This window comes from Mobula hypostoma, chromosome 22, assembly GCF_963921235.1.
Source record: "Mobula hypostoma chromosome 22, sMobHyp1.1, whole genome shotgun sequence".
Classification (NCBI taxonomy): Eukaryota; Metazoa; Chordata; class Chondrichthyes; order Myliobatiformes; family Myliobatidae; genus Mobula; species Mobula hypostoma.
In genome coordinates, this window is record NC_086118.1 from 37,983,518 (window position 1) to 38,001,349 (window position 17,832).

At 41.8% G+C, this 17,832-nt stretch overlaps 1 protein-coding gene across 5 annotated transcripts in view; it reads left to right on the plus strand.

Moving 5' to 3' along the window:
* Positions 1-17,832, plus strand: part of LOC134360282 (BAH and coiled-coil domain-containing protein 1-like) — a 451,521-nt gene that overhangs the window by 141,138 nt on the left and 292,551 nt on the right. For all 5 annotated transcript variants that reach the window (XR_010021300.1, XM_063074459.1, XM_063074458.1 and 2 more), the window contains exons 5-8: positions 1,404-3,200; positions 4,726-4,840; positions 7,641-7,849; positions 17,173-17,334. Coding sequence is in view for 4 of the 5 variants with exons in the window: in XM_063074459.1 (XP_062930529.1) it covers positions 1,404-3,200; positions 4,726-4,840; positions 7,641-7,849; positions 17,173-17,334 (2,283 nt within the window). In the remaining variant the exon portion in view is untranslated. The remainder of the gene's footprint in view (positions 1-1,403; positions 3,201-4,725; positions 4,841-7,640; positions 7,850-17,172; positions 17,335-17,832) is intronic.

Genomic DNA, 17,832 nt, shown 5'->3' on the forward strand with positions numbered 1-17,832 from the left:
ACTGCCTAAAAACAACATTTGCATTTCCTGCTTAGGGTGCTTCAAGAATTATATAACCCATCGGCTGTAGCCACTCTGGCAGTAAATCAGTTTTCCTCTGTTTAGTGAGTGCACCTCTCAATTAGTGTCCCCTGTTTCGATATGTTTTGCACAGAACGACTTATTTTCTCCACAGAATCAAAAATGATGTTGTTAGGCAAATTCAATTCGATTGGCTATCCTACCACATTGAAGCAAGGGAGACTTTCCTTCGACCTGTGCCTTTGGTCTACTGAGGGAGCTCTGGTCACAGGCTTGCTTTGTGTGAGATTATAGGCATTCCTATGATATATAATATCGTTCAGTGGATCTAATTTACATATAAATATTCACAGTAAATCTTTCTCTTGCAAATTTCAGTTTAGATTAATGGCAAGAAGAATCAGATGTAAGTTAAGAGGTGTGTGTGAGAGAGAATGAAATGTCGGGGTACAAGGAAGTAAGGAGGAATGGGACTAATGGATAGCTCATCTGGGTATTGGCAAGGAGTCAATTGGCTGAATGCACTTTCAAAGATGAGAAAAGATACAGAGAGAGGGAGAAACTTCTAGAAGGAACCAACAAGCTGCAGGGTTGCCACCAGTGGATAAAATCCCGAATGTGCACAGATTAGAATTGGGGAGCTTGGAGGCTCGAAAAGCTGGAGGAAGCTACAGAGAGTTAGGGGCAACAGGATCATGGATGGCTTTGAAAATAAGGGTGGGAGTTTTATGCAGACCCTTTCCCATTAGACAACAATTTGTTCCCTTGGAAAATCCCGAGTACACGTCCCAGTCTACACTGTTTTAACTGATATTAGTTGGGTGGCAGTTACCCTGGTCTTCTGGTATGCCCTGTTGTTGAGGCAGAAGCTGTGTATGTGTTGCAGTTGATGCTAACAGGGTTACGTTTGTGTGTGATGTTGGCAGTAATCAAATAGTCATTTTTAAGGGGTGATTTTATCAAACACAGGTTGTCAGGAGCATGAAACGAGAAAAAGTAGGTATGCTGCCAAATGATAATGAACAAACAATTATGAGCAGCATGGCCATCAATTTCCAGCACATGGCCCCAATAGATGAGATCATTTGCCAAAATCCTGTGTTTGGAAATCAACCCTTTACTGCCAGAGCTCACTTTAGGACATTGCCCATTTGGATGGGAAATTTGGCAGATGTTCCTGATTTAACTATTAGCCAAAAGTTGGTGCCTTCAGGGAAGAAGAGAAAAAATTATAGTAAAAATTTGTAGATGGACTTGGTTTCATACACCTAAAATGGTCGCTTTGAGTTGAACCTAGGGTAAAGCTTGCTGAAAAACAAGGCTGTAAAGCATCTTGTTATTCATGGCAATGAAATATAATGAGATTTCTCTCAACTTTGCAGATGGCTTCTATCTGAGGAATTTGCCTGGACAGCCAACCCTGCTCTCAACCAATCACAGCTTCCCTTCCATTTCCCGCACGGCTCCCATTGGTTCTTGCACCAGAGACCGAGAAATGAGCCACTCCCACAAGACGGTCAAGGAGACTGAAAGACTGCTGGCCGCAAAGGAGCCAGGCAAAGACAGGATGAGTAAGAACGAAACCAATACAATGAACAGTCAAAGGACTCACAAGGAGAGACACTCAGAAGAAGATGGAAAAGATGGACGCAAGATAGTACACTCTCTGATGCCAGACATTAGATGCAAGGAAGACCTAACAAATATGCACAATAGTATGTGTGAAAACAGAAATAAACAATTCAATAGCTGTTTAACAAACTCCAAAGTTATGAATGGAGATTCCAGTAAGACTTTATTAGCAAGCTGCACTAATATTGGTGGGATTTTACCAAGGCAAATGGACATCCATACTCCAGGCAGGTGTACCAAAGAGAGCTTAAGGTTTGAGAGGGATTTCAGAGAAAATGGTCCCTCTGGACCAATGCATATCGAATGCTCGGACAGTTGGCAAACACCGCACCATTCTGTTGCATACTCTGTTCCTTCTTCACTGTCCAACATTCCTCCATCATCTAACACCGGCTCTGGAACATTCCCCTGTTTGCAGGTTCATTCCAACTTAGACCTTTTTTACCCTACTCAAGATAAGGCTGGCAGGGAGCTCAAGGTCACTGGGCCTACCTACGTGCCTTCAGTGGGACATTTTGGTGACAAAAGTAGACCTTTCCAAGTTACTGCAGAGGACTGCAAGATCAGCAGAAGTATGGGGAAGGAGAAGACACAGGAAAAAACCACAGAGAGGACTGATGTTGGGACTGTGCCCGGCTCACACCTGCATTTGAAGCTAGATGGGAAAGGAATGGACTGGCCCCACAACTCAGCCATAAAGTCCAAGCAGCAGTGTGGTAGCAGCACTGGTGCACAGATGGTGATTCCGTTCACACCTCAGGCAGCCAAGGGCCCCTCAGGGAAAGGTAGCACTTACGTTATGCCACAGACTCAGGATTGTTTCTGTTCGAGGGAGCTGGAGACTTGCTGTGCCAAACTGACCCACTCCAGTTACATGCTGGACCGGGAGCAGGGCAGCGATGTGCAAGAGAAAGCTTCAAAAGACTCGCAGGGGCAAAAAGTGGCCAGGATACGTCACCAACACCATAAGCTTCCTGAGGTGGAGCACATAGGAAGTGGTTCGGAGATGAAGAGAAGGCCACCGGAGCTCAGTTGTATGAGCTACAGTGGATCCCACATACCTCCCTGGCAGGGTGCCCAGATTCCAATGGGTGAAGACAGGAAGAACTCCTACCTTGACCCTTTCAGTTCAAGTTTACAGCAGGCGGCAATGCTGTCACAAGGATCTGTGCTAAACCAAGACATGTTGGGTCAGGCTGATGAAGTCTCAGCCATGAAAAGTCTGCTAAAGTACAGCAGCTCCTTTCCCCCAGGCACGCAGGCCCTCATTGTTGGGCAGAAGACCCCGTTCGGAGGTCTAGGAAACATTAGGGCCAGTTGTGTCCACCAGGAGATAAAGCTGCAAAGCGGGAAGTCAAGCCTAGATTTGGAGCGTCTAGATTGTACCAAAGGCAGGGAAAGTGAGTCATCTCAGGGTGATGGAGAGGTGCGGCAGCCTCCAGTTGGCATTGCAGTGGCAGTGGCAAGGCAGAAGGATAACCAGAAGCATGAGCTGCCTTGTGGTAGCGAATCCAGCCGCCAACATAGACATGTTCCTGGAGTAAAAGGTAACGTGATGTGTGAGATGCGGATCCGTGCTTCTATTAAAACCTTTTAATAACCGGTTTCATAACTTAGTTATTATTATCAGAAATGTTCTCGAATGGGACTACTGGTTATTATACTGGACTTGAATCCAAAGTATTGATCTGTGGCCAGGATTTTGATTCAAGTAGCTAAAAAATCTGGAATGAGAAGCTAGTTCCGTTTGTGGTGATCATGAAAATAATGGATTGTCTTCAGATCCAGTCTGATTCACCAACGTCCTTTCGGGATGGGAACCTGTCACTTGTACATAAAACACAGGATGGTGCAGCATGTGGACAGGCTCTCTGCCACAATGACTATGATACAAAGCTAAACTAATTCCATCTGTCTGCACAAGTCCACATCCCTCTGTTCCCTGCCTGTTCACATGTCTGTCCAAACAGCTCCAAATCTTTGCAGTCATAACTGCATCTACCACCTCCCCTTGGCAGTGTGTTTCAGGCATCAACCACTTGCTGTCTACAAAATCTTGCCTTTAAATTTTCCCCCTCTCACCTTAAACATATGTCCTCCAGTTTTTGACATTTCCACTCTGAGAAAAAGTTTCTGATTTTCTGCCCTCGCAGGATTTTATATACCGCACTACCGTCCTTTTCCCAAATAAAATACCTTAAAGAGCATTAAGAATAGGCAATAAACACTGGTCTTGTCAGCAATGCTCTCATCACCATGAATGAATTTTTAAAAAAACTTCTTTTTGGTGTAGGTGATCAAATCTAAAGGAATCCTTCAAAGGGTTGTTTATTACTGAACGATGTGGTAGGACAGCATTTCATTCCCTGAAGAGTTACACAGTCAAGTGTAGTTTAGGCTGTAATTCAAATGTCCTTGCTTTGATTGTTCAACTTCACACAACCTAGTTTATTCAACTGAAGAATTTCACCTGCAGGTAGGAAAATTTGTCATTGTCCAGCTCAACCTAGCTGAGTCTTGGCTTTTGGCTCATGGTAATGTCAACATTTTACACGTGTCCTCAACCCTGACCATCTCACTTTCAGGATGGGGATGTGTTGCTGTGAATGTGGACACAGCTGACCTTGAGGTATCCAAAATCACACCAGAAGGAAATTAATGTACACCTTTTTAAATATCACCCAGTTTAACACTCAGCAAGGGACTTGAAACGTCCAGATGAAAATAGTTCCAACCTTTTAAAGCCTTACAACTTGAAATCAAGTACAAGCTTGACATATGTTTGCCTCTCTGCACTTCTATCAGTTCACTATTAGTTTTTTGCATTTACATTTGCACAGATGTTTGACTCGTACAAAGTCTATAAGGAATAGAATTGGGAAATGTATTCCTTCATCATCTTCTTAATCCACCATGCTGTTTTAATATTTGACTTAATTATCAGAATGTGGAACTGTTTTACAAACATTTTTCCTATTGTCATTCTTAGAAGCGTAGATCTTAGCACTAGATATTTCTCGGCAAGGATTCATAGTTGATGGTCAGCTTCAAGCAATGCTTTACTGTTGGCAGGATCATCGCGTTCTGCCTACATCATTGATTTGGAGGTCGAGGAAGAAGGCAATCATTTTCGTGAGGAGAGAATGGGCCTGGCACGTTTGGATAGGGAAAGGGACCATTTACTTCGGTAAGGTTTTTTGTTTTTATTTATGAATTACTCATCCTAAAATCTGGGTCCAAACCATCAGAACAGTTCATATACCTGAGTGCTTACAATTCCATTTTGATCTATTGTTTGTTCAGAAACTTCAAATATATCAACACAAGACATCCTGTAGATGTTAGAAATCCCGAGCAATCTGATGGCATGAACATTAATTGCTCTAACTTCTGCTAATTTCAACTCCCTCCCCCTTCTGTCCTTTTCAATTCCTCATTCTGGCTCCCCTCTTCCTCTTTTCTTTTCCTCACCTACCCATTCTCTCTCTCTGGTGCCCCACCTCCTTCCCTTTTCAGCCTGTCATCTCCCAGTTTCATCTCCCCTTCCCCCAGCAAGCCACCTTCCCCCCTTATTTGGTTTCACCTTTCACCTGCCAGCTTTTGTAGTCCTTCCCCTCCCCCACCTTCTTATTCTGGCTTCTGCCCCCTTCCTTTCCAGTCCTGATGAAGGGTCTCAGCCCAAAACATCGACTGCTTATTCCTCTCCATAGATGCTGCCTGACTTGCTGGGCATTTTGTATGTGTTGCTCCAGAGATACCAAATATTGCTGACTAGAATATCTGACATTATCAACCTCAGTATTTTAAACCCTGAATTAAGAAATATTAATGCGTTACTTTAGTTTATTTCAGTTGGCATAATTTGACTTAATGTCAGAGAGGGAGTAATTCCAAAATGTATAGAATGATGGATTCATACAGCATGGAAACAGACCCTTCGGCCCATCGGGATTGTGTTGACTATCAAGTTCCCATTTATTGTAATCCGGCATTAACCATATTTCCATCAACTCTCTCTAGATTCCACCATTTAGCTACACACGAGGGACAATTTCCAGTTCAAAGTAAATATATTATCAAAGCATCTATATGTTACCATATTAATATTTTCATTAATCTTGCAACGATTCATTTTCTTGCAGGCGTTTACAGGAAAAACAATGCAATAGAATTTGTGAAACATAAAAAACAAAGACTGACAAACAACCAATGTGCAAAATAAGACAAACTGCAAATAAAAACAAATAATACTGAGAACATGAGTTGTACAGAGTTCTTGAAATTGAGTCAGTGGGTCATTGAATCAGTTCAGAGTAGTGGTGAATGAAGTTTTCCAGAGTGGTTCAGGCGCCTGATGGTTTGAGGGTAATAGCCATTACTGAACCTGGTGGTGTGGGAACTAAGGCTTCAGCACCTCCTCCCCGAGAGCATTAGGCATGACCTGGATTGTGAGAGAAAAATGGAACATCTAAGAAACCCACATTAACACAGGGAGAACGTGCAAACACCACACAGTAGGCACCAGAGAACAAGACTGAACCCTGGTCTTGGGGACTGTGTCCAGCAGCACCTCTGTGCTGCCTTCTTGGAGCCTTCGGTGCTGGCGAAGGAAGGATGAGTATTCAAAAGGCAGACTTTGCACTTGGCTTGCGGACCACAATGTTTACATTCCAGATTGATTGCACACTTGGCCAGGAGGTCATTAGCTGAACGGGATCTGCCTCTTCTCAGCATGGCTGCTGTGATGTTTGTCAGTTCATGAGGGACAAGGCGATAAAGACCAGGAGAAACTGAATTGCAAAGATCATGCTTTTAGTTTCCAGATTATGAAATGAAAATTCTTGTGCAGAGCCCCAGAGGCTGCATTCCTGCATCTTCTGGCTGGAGGAAATTGTTTGGCGGCAAATGACTGATGGGCATTAAAGTGTATAAATGGGAAAACGTTCCTGACTTCTGTAAATCTAGATTAACACAGGCAAAGCATAAACTTAACAGCTCTCCACTACCTGTTGCATGGGAGCAGAATTTATATCTGAAGGCTACAACAGAAAGATTCCCTAGTCTAATAAGGCTTAAATTTGATACGTCCCCCAAAAAAAGGTTCAAGGTCATGATTAATTCTCATAAGTTGATTGCGTAGAGACACTGCAGGCAGTGTGCAGTCCCTTGCCTTCTGCTAATGGTACTGTGGTCTAATAGGTTTCACTGAGGATCTCCAATAGAAGGGGGCATAATTTTAAAGTGATTGGAGGAAAGTATGGGGGGGGGGATGTCAGATGTAGGTTTTTCACACAGAGGGGTGGGTGATTGGAATGCCCTGCCAGCGGTGGTGGGAGAAGCAGGTACTTTAGGAAAATTAAAGAAACTCTTAGATAGGCACATGGATGATAGAAAATTGGAGAGGCTATATGGGAGGGAAGGGTTAGGTTGATCTTAAACTATAATGTCAGTACAACATTGTGGGCCAAAGGAACTGCAATGTTCCACTCTATGTTCTTCGTTCGATCTCGTTACGTCCCTTTTCCTGCTGAGGTTCAGTGGAAGGAATTGCACACTAGGCAGTTACAACATTTAAGTTCTGAACCCTTCTTTCCTCTTCTCCACCTCCTCCTTCCCACAGCTTGGGCTGTTGTGTCTAGGCGCTGCTCCTTCTATCAGTTCCGCACGATTCCAAAGGGAATGTTTGCTAATGCACTCATTGCTCCCCGTGCCCCCCCGCCCCGCCAAAGTTCGCAGCTTGGCTGTGCCCAAAGTTTTGAATTACTGAGCCCAACTTTACTGCTTGAAATGCATTAGGATATGGCAGGGAATCTATTCTTGATTGATTTTTGTGGCTTTGGGCCTTGCCAATCAACCCAGAAGTGATTGTTTATTCGTTGTTGAGTTTTCCCCTTAAACCGTCGCGGTCCATGTGAGGAAGGCGCTCCATATTTAAAGCAATTTTGCAGTTGTCACTAATTAATTCAAAACCTTCCTGTTGAATTCAGGGAAAACAAAGATCTGGTGGAGCTCGCACGAATCCGTCCATCCAATGGTTGTCCTGGAGACCTGAATCCAAACCTGATGGTCACTGGAGGGTCATCTTTACAAGCCAACCAGCTGGGCACTGACCCCAGTGCCCATCCTCATCTTACGACTCCACATTGGCTTCCAAGGACGGGCAGCCCCTCCGTGTGGATGGGTGGCCATTCATATGGTTAGTCTTGTCATCTCTTATTTATTTCATAGCAATGCACAAATTTATGGGTTCAGGCTTTTACAGCATCAAAGTAAGGTTACGGTAAAAATGGAGTACATCAGATTTGTGCCACGAGCAATCTCACTAATCTCAATCCCATGACCGCTCCTTTGCGTCCCCTCCAAATATTTTCCCTTTTCTGTCAGTTACTTGTCCATTCTGAAAGTAGTGATTAATTCTATGTCCTCTAACTCCAAGGAAATGCATTCCTGATTCTATAAAATCATTGCCTAATAAAGATGTCATGTTGTTTCTTTTGCCAGTCGTCTTCATTCTATATATATTCCCTGAGTCTTGACTCCTGTGGGGTATAGGTATGGGTTTATTATTGCCACATGTACCAAGATGCAATGAAAAGCTTTTGTTTGTGTGCCATTAGATCATGCCCTGCATAAATGTGTTGAGGTAGTATAAAGGGAAACAGAATGCAGACAGTCGGAGCCAGCCAGGGATGGATACAGTTACTCCGTTCACACTGATGAAGAATTAACTGTTAATTTACATATGCTTTCTTTTCGCCCTTAATCAAAATTAGATTTGCTTTTTGCAATGTTGTACTTGCTTATATGAGATTGTATTTCAGTAATAAGACATAGGAGCAGAATTAAATCACTTGGCCTGTGGAGTCAGCGTTACCATTCAGTAAAAGCTAATATTTGAAAGGACTGGAAAAATCGACAAAAACTGGTTCAGAACCCCACAGGTCAGAAAAATAATGATGCTGCTATAATGACTGTTCATGTTCAGCGTAAGTTGCCAAATTAGGAAATATTTATCTGCCTTGTTGATGTTTAAATTTAATATGATTTGTATATACGCTGGGTTATAAGTCTACCATCAATGTATTGGCAGAAGAAGTTGACAAATCAAATGGACAACCTATTCTATTCTTTTCTAAATGAGTGGGTGCTTGGCTTCAGCTAGAGAATTACCATACAAATACATTCTTAAGAGTAGAATATAAAAAGCATAAAACAAACCAGTCACGAAGCAAACACTGTGAAGAAACAGTGCATGGTTACAATGGGCCAAAAAGAGATCTGACATCTGATGCAGCTGCAGAGGAGATGAACAACTTTTAGAGGGAATTCGACCCAGGACGGAACAAAAATAAAACTCAGCATTTTGAAAGTGAATAATGTATTATTCATTCTTCAATCATAAAATGAAAGGCATCCTTTGTCGAGCGAAAGTCTGGAGTTACATTTGAAATGCATAAATGTGAAGGAAACCAGGAAGTTCCTTTGGTACTGTCAGATGTTTAGAATGTATGCAGGCCAATATCCACAAGAAGAAACAGTTGTACAAGTCCCTGTATTGCCTAGTGCCACTGAAAATGAGGTGTGAGGACATCTTGTGACTACAAATTTGCTATTTGCCATGCGGGCAACAGAGATTGCCAAGACACATACATGCTCTGATTTAACTAATCACAAGTCATATCACTATTAAATCTGGAGTGGCATAACCTATTTACCCAGATCCAGAGGGTTTAGAAGAGGTTATGCTTTGGAAACGTCAAGAGTGTGCAGCAATGCTGCTGGGTGATGTGGAAGCCAAATATAGTGGTAGAGTAAAGAAAGGAGGTAGTCTGAAATATTTTTTAACATCACCTGGACTGAGTGTTCCCCACAGAATGCAAAGCTCTATGTTCCGAAACCAGTCTTCCTCAAAACCAGCGAAAAAGAAAGAGTAACTAGAATCCAGGAACACATGCAACATGAGCCTCAAAGTCCCCCAAAACAAGATCACAGCCTCGCCTATTAATCCTTACAACGTGGATCTCAAGATTCCTGAACTTTCCTCCGACAGCAGCTAGCAAGAAGGAGAGGGAGACCATTGAAACGCAGGCCGACGGTGCCAATCACCCGCCCGTCCTCTGCTCTCGTCCTTGTCGACTTCAGCCTTTCTTGACGCCTCAATTGGAGAGAAGCAGTGGAGTCGATCATGGGCTCGCGCCCTGACTCCAGGCCTCACAAGCTACTTCGGAGACAGCAAAGCCCAAAAACACACCATCAAAATGTAAATCACAGGTTCCATTTGCACACAGCCTAGTGGTAGAATGATATTGGAAGAAGAAGAAGTAAAAGAAGTAAAATCTAGTAAAATCAAAACTGTGTATATGTGTTTTTAATCTTTACTTGGTGTTGAAACCTTCTCAAACAAATGATCAAGCATATACATTTCATACTAAAATGTAATGACTCAATATTGTCATACACAGACACAAATGACAGAAAAAAAGGAGAAAGGCTTGTCAAAATGAGTTACTGTCCTAACCCATCACCATTTATACTCATCAAAATAATATCTGATTCCCATAAGAAAAGCATAAAAGGTTGTTTTATTTGGTTGAGCTGTTCTATGAATTCTAGCTTGCCAAAATGGTTCCTTTCATATCCCACTCCATCTGCCGCCAAAGTAATCCAGTCATTAGAATCGGCGGAGTATCTGATTACTAGTTCTGCAGGATAATCCTTTTTGCTGGAGTATACAATAGATAAGTAAGGCATTTGTGTTCATTACTGAGTTTGGAAATGCAGCATCTGGGAAGTCTAAAATGAATCCAACACAAAAGTTATTTGTGTTTCTCGTCTGAATCATATCCTAAAGAGATCATTAGAATATGTCTTGGATCTTGCCACAGTATAAAGAATCATACAGTGTTATTGGACAGAAATAAGGTCCTTAGACACATCCAGTTGGCACTCCTATTTTTCTTTGAACGAAGTACTGAATGCTGACTTCTCTCCTGCTCGATCTCCATGTACTGAGATATTCCTCTTTTCAAGCGACTATATGAGGGGTGTAGACAGGGTAAATGCAAACAGCCTTTTCCACTGAGGTTGGGTGAGACTAGGACTTGAGGTCATGGGCTAAAGGTGAAAGGTGAAATGTTTAAGGGGAGCGTGAGGGGGAGCTTCTTCATTCAGGGGATGGTGTGATTGTGGAAAGAACTGCCTGCAGGAGTGGTGGATGCAGGTTCAATTTCAACGTTTAAGTGAAATTTCGATAAGTACATGGATGGGAGGCATAAAGAGAGCAATGGTCTGGTTGCAGGTTGATGGGACTAGAGAGATTAATAGTTCAGCACAGACTAAGTGGAATGAAGGGACTGTTTCTGTGCTGTAGTTTTCTATGACTCCATGATTCTATATAGTTTCCTTTTATAGGACTTTATATACTCTGATTTGATAACGGTGACAGTGAATTAAAAAGAACATTCACCCTTCATCTAAAGATATTCCCCAATGTCTTCATCCTTTCTTAAATCACTTGTTCCCCTAGCTTCATCAATTAATAACTGTCCAGAATTTAACACCATTAAAAATCAAATCCAAACACTAAATGTGGTTTAATATACAAATAACTTTGCAATCCCAGTTAATCAACAGTTGTGAGGATAAGCCAGAGAAGTAGAGCTATGGCCAAGGTTCATTCAGACATGATTTTACTAAATGGTCGTTCAAGGAACAATATGTTCTACCCCTGCAAGTATTATGTTTTCATTTTTATGTCTTACTACTCATTATTGATACATTATGGGTAGCCACTCAGTTTGAAGCTGTTTCTGATAAGGTATGGCTCACGACTCACTGGCTGTCATAAGGAGATCTTCAAGAGACAATATGTCAAAAAGGCGACATCCTTTACTACGGACCCTCACCATCCAGGACATGCTCTCGTCCTGTTACTACCATTGGGGAAGAAATACAGGGGCCTGAAGGCTCACACTCAATTATTTAGGAACAGCTTCATCCCCTCTGTCATAAGATTTGGAATGATCCATGAACCTCATGAACTCTACCTCATTATTTCATCCCCCCCCCCCCACACACACACACACACACACACTTTTTTTGCATTATTTATTTTAGTAATTTTTTCCAGTGCAGCGATTAGTGTAACACTGTTATGCCGGCTGTAAGATGAGGGTTCAATTCCTGCCACTGTCTCTAAGGAGTTGGCATGTTCTCCCTGTGACCACATGGGTCTCCTCTGGGTGTTCTGATTTCTTCCCATGTTCCAAAGACGTATGGTTAGGGTTAGTGAGTTGCGGGCATGCCACATTGGCGCCAGAAACGTGGCAGCACTTACTCGTGCCCAGCACAATGTCACTGATTTGATTTGATGGAAATGACGTGTTCCACTGTACGCCAGGAATCAGAATCAGATGTATTATCACTGGCATATGTTGTTCATGGGTTGACCATTCAGAAATATGATGGTGGAGCTGTTCCTAAGACCCTGAGTGAATGTCTGCAGGCTCTTGTACCTCCTCACTGATGGGGGTAATGAGAAGGGAGCACATCCTGGGTGGTGGGATGATAGATGCATTGCCTTGTGAAAATGGCTTGAAGATGTTTCAATCGCCATGTGAAAAATAAAGCTAATCTTTAAGATCTTTAATTTTATATTATTTCATTGTACTTCTGCCACAAAACAACAAAATTCACAATCTTATCTGTCAGTGATAATAAATCTCATACTGGTTCTGATTCTGTTTTTGTTCACTGAAATTCACTGCCTTCCTTAGTCATTTTTAATTTTCTTCATATCCTTGAGCTTTCCCATAATAAAGTGTGGGTGGTGTGATTACCTGGTGCTGGTAACAGTTTGAAATATCAATAGTAATTGCACTATGCTGTAAGATCTTCAGTTTAAGCTATCAAGTTATGTGATGTTCCAAAACCAAAACCAGACAGTGCTGTGGAGCGCACAGGCTGCCAAGCTCAAGAAGGCAAGGAGACACTAACGGGAGGTGGGGTCTCTTCCAAATTGCTGTCGATTAACTTTGCATGCCATCCCCCACTGGCTGAGGTGGTCCTGACCAAATAGCTAAGGGGGGTTTGTGTTTTCTGTGCTTTTACACCGTATTCAGCAGCATCCTTGCACTTACCTTGACTCTTAATATCCAGGCTCTTCCATGTCCTTTGGACTTGGGTAAGTTAGGTATGTCTCTCTATTTTAGACATTAAAAGTATATTCCTACAGATTTTTGCTATGATGTGGAAGTACATAATCATGTTTTTCTGCATATTTTTGGTGCATTATCTTTAATTGAATTGCAGTCCTAAGTATGAAAACAGATGTACCTGTATATCTCTTTAAATTATCCATAGAACTGAAAATCATTCCAGAACATCAGCAACATTTGTACATCTTTATACAAACCAGCAAAGTAAGTCAACCAGCTGTGTTATTATAACTAAACCCAGCAATTTTCAGAAGATTTCAATAGGGAAGTGTGACCACATCCTTCTAATTATTATTCTTGGTAGTGAGCTCCTAAGTTCAGTTTACTTCTACAGGTTAGGTACTAACCTGTTTTCCGAGTGATTATAATAGAAAGATTTGGCTAAAATTAGTATGCTGAAGTGTGGTTTCACTTGTGTTAAACCAGAGTGAGTAACGGCTACTAGTAGTTTTAATGGATAGGATTTTTAGTTATTTTAATTTTCCTTTGCTGTATTTTATAAGAGTCAAATTAATCTCACAAAAACCATGATGCAAAGAATGCGGGGCAGGATTATGTATAACTTGGTCTGTAAATAGAATAAATCCTACAAACGCTGCATGATTCATTCTGTTTTGTTTTTCCGATTTTAATATGTTCCTTTAAATAATTTTATTCCTTGGTTTCAATTGCAGTTCATTAAAAACATTTTCCTCAAACTTTATGTGAATATCTAACATTTTTTAAAGATCTGTTCTTAAAATTTGTTGCGTTTTTCCTTCTTTACTTGTGGAAGAGTCCATCCTTGACAAGGGATTTATTCCTCATCTAGTGAAAAGTTTGGATGGGGGAAGAAGGCCATGTGAAGTAATGATGGAAGATTTTTTTTTCCAGGCTGGGATTTACAGCTATCTGACCACATCCCTAACACTTTCACTGATGCTGCTCTAGGAAGCTGAGTCATATTCTTCAAAACATCACAGTAAAAATTGTACTCACAGTCTCTCATGATACATTAAGGCCTCCTAGTTACTCCCACATCCGGTATATTAATGTGCTTTCAGTATCAAGACCATCCATCATCAATACTTTCTTCCTGTAGAATGGCTAGATTGGGCAAGGAAACCACCCAAAGGTTCTGGCAGTTCACATAATACTTACAAGAAAACTCATCAGGCAAAGAAATTAGTTTCGAAACTACTGGCGAAGTAACGTGACTGAATTTATTTTGGATGGATCTTTGCTTTTCACATATCTAGTTTTAGCTGCAGCAACATTAGCAGGCATTTAGAAAACATTCTTAAAGTAGAAATTCTTTACCAAAGCCTAAACCAGTCTAGTCCATAGCTTCACTTGAAGAGGGAAGTTTAAAGTTCACTCCCAAAAGGGTCTCAAAAGAAAGAATCAAAATCAGAATAAGGTTTAATATCACCGGCATATGTCGTGAAACTTGTTAACTCTATGGCAGCAGTACAATGAAATGCATGATAAATAAATATAGAGAAAAAATGAGTTACGTTAAAGATATATATGTAAGTTTCTGCAACTTACTTCAATCTTGTGTAGTAACCCCCCCCCCCACCCCCATGCCAGATGGTGATGCAGCTAATCAGAATGCTCTCCAAGGTACACTTGTAGATGTTTTTGAGTGTATTGTTGACAAACTGAATCTCTTCAAACTCCTAATGAAATATAGCTGCAGTCTTGCTTACTTTATAGCTGCATCAATATGTTGTGTCTAGGTCAGGTCCTCAGAGATATTGACACCTAGGAACTTGGAAATTGCTCACTCTCTCCACTTCTGATCCCGCTACGAGAATTGGTTTGTGTTCCCCCGACCTACCCTTTCTGAAGTCCACAATCAGCTCTTTGGTCTTGCCGATGTTGAGTGCAATGTTGTTGCTGTGACACCACTCAACTAACCACTATATCCCGCTCCTGTATGCCCTTCCATCACCATCTGAAGTTCTAGCAGATGCTGGCGAGATAAAGGGCATCCTGGTTGTCAATTCACAATCAGAATCAGAAACTGGTTGGATATCAGTGGCATATGTCACCAAATTTGTTGTTTTGCAGTAACAGTACATTGCAATACATAATAATAAAACTACAAATTACAATAAAAAATACGAAAAAATAAATTTATGTTAGTGCAAAAAGAGATTTAAAAAGTAGTGAGGGAGAGTATATATGTTCATTATCTATTCAGAAATCTGATGGCAGAGGAGAAGAAGCTGTTCCTGAATGGTTGAGTGAGTGTCTTCAGGCTCCTGTACCTCCTTCCTTGACAGTAGCAATGAGAAGAGGACGTGTCCTGGATAATAGGGGTCCTTAATAATGGATGCCACCTTTTGAAAATGTCCTCGATGCCGGGGAGGCTGCTGAAGGGTCTCGGCTCGAAACGTCAACTGTACACTTTACCATAGATGCTGCCTGGCCTGCTGAGTTCCTCCAGCATTTTGTGTGTGTTTCATAGATACCAACCTCGCTAGCACTGAGGACATTTTCAAAAGGCGGCACCATCGTTAAGGTCTCCTATCTCTCCGGACATGCCCTTTTCTCATTGCTACCATCAGGGAAGAGGTACAGGAGCCTGAAGACACACACTCAATGTTTTAGGAACAGCTTCTTCCCCTCCACTATCAGATCTCTGACTGGACAATGAACCCCCCTAACAATCAAGTCATGCATGGCTTAGCTACCAAGCCTGACAGCACTATTTCTACCGACAGGAAAAGGGGCAGGGGCGAGTTACTGGTGCTTTAAAACCAGTCACTTCAGATGGATGGGGCTCATCAGCTGTGGTTGGCAGCTCATCTAAGAGAAGGAGATCTCTGATCTGAAACCTCCAATGTCTTGCAGCTGTACCCACTCATGGGGAAGGCTTCGGGAGTAAATTCTGAAGTAAAATCTGGAGCTGGATTCCCGGTAGTCCCACGTTGAGTTCAACGCTGACTGGCAACCATTGTGACGCCGTTGGTGCCAAACTGTATTGGTCTCTGCCATTCCTTTAGATTCATCAGCTGTGTGGAGAGGGGTAGCCTGCTACTTGGGCAACAGCCTGCTCTCCATATCGTGCTGTCCTGGCTTGGGTGTCATGTTGACAGCTGATAAGCAACATGCATAGTCGACCCCAACCAATGAAGGGTCTCAATTGTAATTTATAGGTTTTTTTTTGCATTGCATTATGTGGGCACGTGGCCAAGTGGTTAAGGCATTGGACTAGCAACCTGAAGGTGGTGAGTTTGAGCCCCAGCCGAGGCAACGTGTTGTGTCTTTGAGCAAGGCACTTAATCACACATTGCTCTGCGACGACACTGGTGCCAAGCTGTATGGGTCCTAATGCCCTTCCCTTGGACAACATTGATGTCGTGGAGAGGGCAGACTTGCAGCATGGGCAACTGCTGGTCTTCCATACGACCTTGCCCAGGCCTGCGCCCTGGAGAGTGAAGACTCTCCATGGTCTTGCGCAGATCCATGGTCTCGCAAGACTAACGGATGCCTTTAAAACAAAAATTGCATTGTATTCTGCCGATAAACAGAGGCATACATCAGTGATATTAAACCTGATTCTGATCCTGTTGCTTTCTGTCTTTCTTTTTTTTTGTTTTACATCCCTTCCCAACTTGTTCAAATTAGTAAGCTTAAATTGACGTGGAGGAGGAACATTCTGAGAACTTAGCATTCGCTGATGATAATGAAGCCTTGTGGGCAGCAACTTGGTATCATTTTTGTAAGATGCAAGGGTCATCGAGCTCACTTTCCTGTGGCAGAGTGTATAATATGTCATTCATACACATTTCAATACCATTGTACCATCTGTTTTTGCTGGAATATTGGAATACCCTTGTCTCATTTGCCTATAGCCAAGGTGAACATCAGTGGAAGTCAGCGATGTGTTTTACACAACTTTCTGTCAGTGATGAAACAGTAAATGAGGCAGCTGAAAGAGTCGAGTGCCCGTGGTGTACAGAGGGAGCATGCTTTGATGGATCAAACATTCATTCCTTTCCTTTGCTTCTTTTTGTGTCCCTGCTGTGAATCATTTTTATCAGCTATGTGCTTAGGAGGAACAGCTACCACACCAGTGACTGATGGCCAAAGACAAAGTGATTGTACTTCTGCCAGGATACAAGGGTGAAGAATTGTTCTGCTTGCTTTGTACAGTCACACTGTAAACAAACTCAGAACCGTAAAAGAGGGATTTCAGTGCAAGCAATGATCAAAACAGTGCCTTTCATGTAACCATGCATCTCAATATTTACAGGTTAATGTCCTTTCAGTCAATCTACAATTACAAATATATTGCTTTTGTCTGACACAGGAATCGGTCACCCAGCCCTCCATTCAAATCTACCACCTGGTTTTCCAGCATCGATCCCAAGTGCCATGCAGACAGTATTTCCACTTTCCCAAGATCCTTCAGCCCAGCTTGTTATCCTTCCCACTGAGCCACCAGCACCACACCCAACTCCTCATCATCTCGGTAATACAGTGTATTCATGATGTGTATAGATCATGGTTGTACACCTGCCTGTATAATGTATTTTATATGTGAATTACTCTGCTTTAGGTATGGTGATTGAATGAGATAGATAAAATTGATTAAATTTAATCAATACCACTGTTTATTACTGAAAAATTATATTGCAACCTTTATTCAGTTTACAAAGGGTCACATTGCTTTATTTTGCTATAAAAAAAAGACAGCTGTGAAATTCTTTGGGATGTTTCTGTTTTTCTTTCTTTCGTTCTCTTTCTTGCAATCTTTCTCCTTCTTTCTTACATACACCCACACTCAAATATTTGTGGAAAAGACTTGGTTCGTAATATGAATTAGATGCAATCATAAATTTCCTATTATTTCTTTCATATATATTTTATATTAATAAAATCAGTTTTAAACAAAGGCCTATTTAATTAAGTCTAGATTAGTTAGTAGGTCAGTCCTGTAGGTAATGTGAACCCTAGTATGTTAGTAACT